General features: G+C 43.0%; 1 protein-coding gene across 1 annotated transcript in view; it reads right to left on the reverse strand.

Annotated features, from left to right (window-relative positions):
• LOC116690981 (matrilin-2) overlaps window positions 1-3,748 on the reverse strand; it is a gene marked incomplete in the record, with an annotated part of 15,636 nt that overhangs the window by 9,143 nt on the left and 2,745 nt on the right. Inside the window, 4 exon segments of the mRNA XM_032518219.1 lie at window positions 1-14; window positions 263-385; window positions 1,783-1,905; window positions 2,461-3,033. Of these exon segments, the coding sequence (XP_032374110.1) occupies window positions 1-14; window positions 263-385; window positions 1,783-1,905; window positions 2,461-3,033 (833 nt within the window).

The following is a 3,748-nucleotide window of genomic DNA, read 5'->3' on the forward strand; positions in this document are numbered from 1 at the left end:
GCAATGGTCTATCTCTGCAGGAAATAGTCCGTTTATCAATACAGACAAGACAAATCAAATTGAATTAGCACATTTATTGTATGTTTCAAAAGAGTCCTTAAGGTTTTCTATATTCTGCATGATGTCTTCAGATTGTCCAGCCAGCTAAATAAAATGGAGGGCAACACCATTTCCCTGCTCTAAAAGTAAAATGAAAATCAAGAAGTTCTTTTTTGAAATTTCAACAAGGAAGTAGAAAAATGCAAATAAAACGGATACTCACTCTTGCATGTTTTTCCATCAGGCCTGAGTGTGTAGCTGTTTCTGCATTTACACACACAGGCATCTTCTGTGCTCATAAACTCCTGCTCACACCCATGGGTGCCATCAGCACAGTGATCAATCCCTGGGTGACACAAACAGCACAGTGATCAATCTCTAGGGGACATAAACATCACAGAACAGAGACTGAAGCATTGATAACAGTATCAACAAATGACAATGCATTACTGGAAAATCTAATATTTCTAATACCTGTCTATCACTGACAGTATGTCTTCTTCTACTGGTACTGTAACTTTAATAACTAGGACATCTGGTATTAGTTATGGCAAACATTTTCTGCATGCATAACACATTCAGCTTGACACACATATACCTCATTTACGAGAACACAAAAAGAGAAAACCATCATTTGTTCATGAAAAATCTAAATCCACTCTCAAAAAGCCTAAATATGTGAACTCAAGACAAGAAATATCAATCGATGTTGTTTTGATGCCGTGACACTGACACCCTGGATGCACCTCCACGTTTCAGCAGCTGCTCGGATGATTGCAAAAGCACATTTCCTACAGGAAATCACCCCCACGTTACTTTCTGTTAACATCCTCCAGAGGAGCAACAGGGACCTTCTCCAACAGTGGGTGGTGGGACATCACTGGAAGGACGTATGCTGGCTCTCAGTTGGATTGGAGGGGCTTTGAAATGACTTTCAAAATGCTTTGGTCATCAAATTGCCTTCCTCGAGGTGGCCCTTTAGCCTTTAAGAATATTTTTTAAAGATTATGGTAATGTTGATTTGGTAACTTAGTATTAACGATGACTCACTGTGTAAAAGGAAACAACAGAACAAACCCTCAGACTTTATGTGCAAAGAAAGACAATCATGTATTATAACTGTTAAATGTTTTCAGGGAAATGTTAAGTCGACACATTGGAGAGCTCACAGTTATCAGGTGGGTCGGAATAGATGTGTTTACAGCCATGGTCCACCACAGCACACATCTTCATATACATATACATATGTATACAATGTATAGCATAGAGTGACAGTGGATTTTGCAGAATTAAAACAATGAGCTGTAGGATGTTAAAACTCTGCAGAGCTGATTAAAACTACAGAGTTTGATGATGGTTCTCTGTTGATTTATCACTAAGAATGACCTTTTTCACATACAAGTATTCATTTGATACATGTTGATATAGAAATTTGGATTTTAGCCGCTTTGAAGTACTAGAAGATGACCTGCAGGGTCTCTGGAGCTATATAGAGATCAAATCAAAGTTGAGATACAAACTGCTTGGAATGTTGCAATCCCCTTTAGTCATAGTGTTTGTCATGTTGCCTGAGAAAGTTAAGGTGCTTTGTGATCAAAGAAGACAGAATTAAGCAGCCTTGAGGGATGAAAACTGTGTAATTGGAAAAGAAGCATGTAGCTAAAAAAGAAAACACATTTTTCCGGGTATATGCGTACATTTTCAAAAACAACCGATCAAATGAGAGAAATGGAGTTCCTTCACCTTTACATGTCTTGCCATCGGGGTTGAGGGTGAAGCCCTTCCTGCACTTGCACCTGTATGAGGCAGGGCTGCTCACACAGATGTGCTGGCACTGATGGTCCACCACCTCACACATCTCTGAACCTAACGCACGCACCAACATACACAAACACAATAAAACCTACGTTGGATGGTAGGGACCCAGGTTCCATTCAGCCCAAGATTATTTGTTCTGGGAAATGGGTCAATACTAAGCAGAATAGATAAGTACATAAGAAGCTGGGTCCACACTAGTTAATAATAGCCAGACAGATTCTTTTAAGAGGATGAAAGAAAAAGGCTTGCGTATTGGCTAGGCTGTGGGCGTTTGAAAAGATGTCATACAAACGCTTTGCCCAATTTCTGGACTATTAAGAAATGTGCTGGGGAGACACGTGTCTGATGAGCTCATGGTGTTGTCATTTACACATCTGTTAATTTGGTTTATAGTTTGCCTATTTTGGTATCATTTTGTTGTATGGTCTTGAATATTATAGTTACTGTGTCATCTTTTCTTGATTTATGCCTGGGTGGGTGGTGATGACGGGTTGGTATCTTGTTGCAAACTGTATGTTTTGTGTGTCAAAAATTGGTGCAAATACACATGCATGAATGAGGAGGGACACAAAGTGGATCACAACAATCGATGGGATTCATCACCTCCACACAGTTTGGACTGGAACACAGAGATGAGGGTCTCTATCTGGCTGAAGTTGGCCACCAGGTGCACATGCTCAGAGTGTGGCTCGCTCCCTATGGCCTTCAGAGTGTTCATATCCACCCTGCCCACACCGACAGCAAAGATCTGGATGCCGGCATGCCTCGCCTGAGCCGCGATCTCCTCCACCGTGTCTTGAGGCCGCCCGTCAGTCACAACCATGGCGATTCGCGGGATGAGCAGTTCTGCAGGTCGTGCTCCCTCTTCCTCAGTGAAGGCCGTCTCCATGGTGTACTGGATAGCCAGACCCGTCATTGTTCCTGTGGCGAGGTGCTCCATGTTCCGCACCGCCTGCTCCACCTCAGCCCTGGTGGTGTAGGTGTTGAGGGAAAACTCGGGCTGGACCACACTGCCGTACTGTAGCAGAGCGACCCGAGTGGCATCAGAGCCCACCCCGAGGAACTGCAGAAGGTTGATGATGAAGGCCTTCACCTTCTCGTAGTCGTTGGGGCGGATGCTTCGGGAGCTGTCGATGACAAAGACGAAATCCAGCGGGGTTGCTTTGCAGGGTTTCTCTGTGATCAAAGACATGGAGGTTTGGGATCAGGGAAACAAATCACAGCTCAGTTTGGGGCAAAATCTAAACTAGAGTCAAGAAAATAGTTTGGCTTTGTGTCTACCCTACACTAGAAGACTGAAAAAACTTTGAAAAGACTAAAGTCTGACACCACCTTACATCCAAAGACAATCTGTCACAATGTCATAGAGTTTTTAGTCACAGACTAGAAGATTTTACTACCAAGACTTAAAAATTACAATACTATTAAACACATTTGATTTAGTTTGAACATCAAGACGGGAAAAAGACTCACTTAAGACAGCTTGGACTGAAAGTTTTGACCACCTTACACCAAATGATTGAGATAATAGGAGACAATAGGAGACAATAGGAGACAATAGGAGACAATAGGAGACGATAGGAGCGCAACTCTCTCAACTCTCACGATTTCATTCCAATATTGGGGAATCACAATTGGGAACAACACAAGGGTTGATGTTGATATTTTTGTTTTGCATCGATAACAGTGGATCGCTGAGGATTGAATGGAAGTATAACACCCCCCCCCCAGGTCCCCTTTGCTCCATTAGGTCCGAAGGTCCGGTACCTGAAGGTGTTCAAGCCCAAACCGCACTACAGCAACCACAGAGTCATCAAATGGGTCTGCTACATCGGGCACAGCTACATCTACGAGACCTTTAGATCCCCCAAGGCTGCTGGGAGACCCCCCA

This window comes from Etheostoma spectabile, chromosome 6, assembly GCF_008692095.1.
Source record: "Etheostoma spectabile isolate EspeVRDwgs_2016 chromosome 6, UIUC_Espe_1.0, whole genome shotgun sequence".
NCBI classification, from domain to species: Eukaryota; Metazoa; Chordata; class Actinopteri; order Perciformes; family Percidae; genus Etheostoma; species Etheostoma spectabile.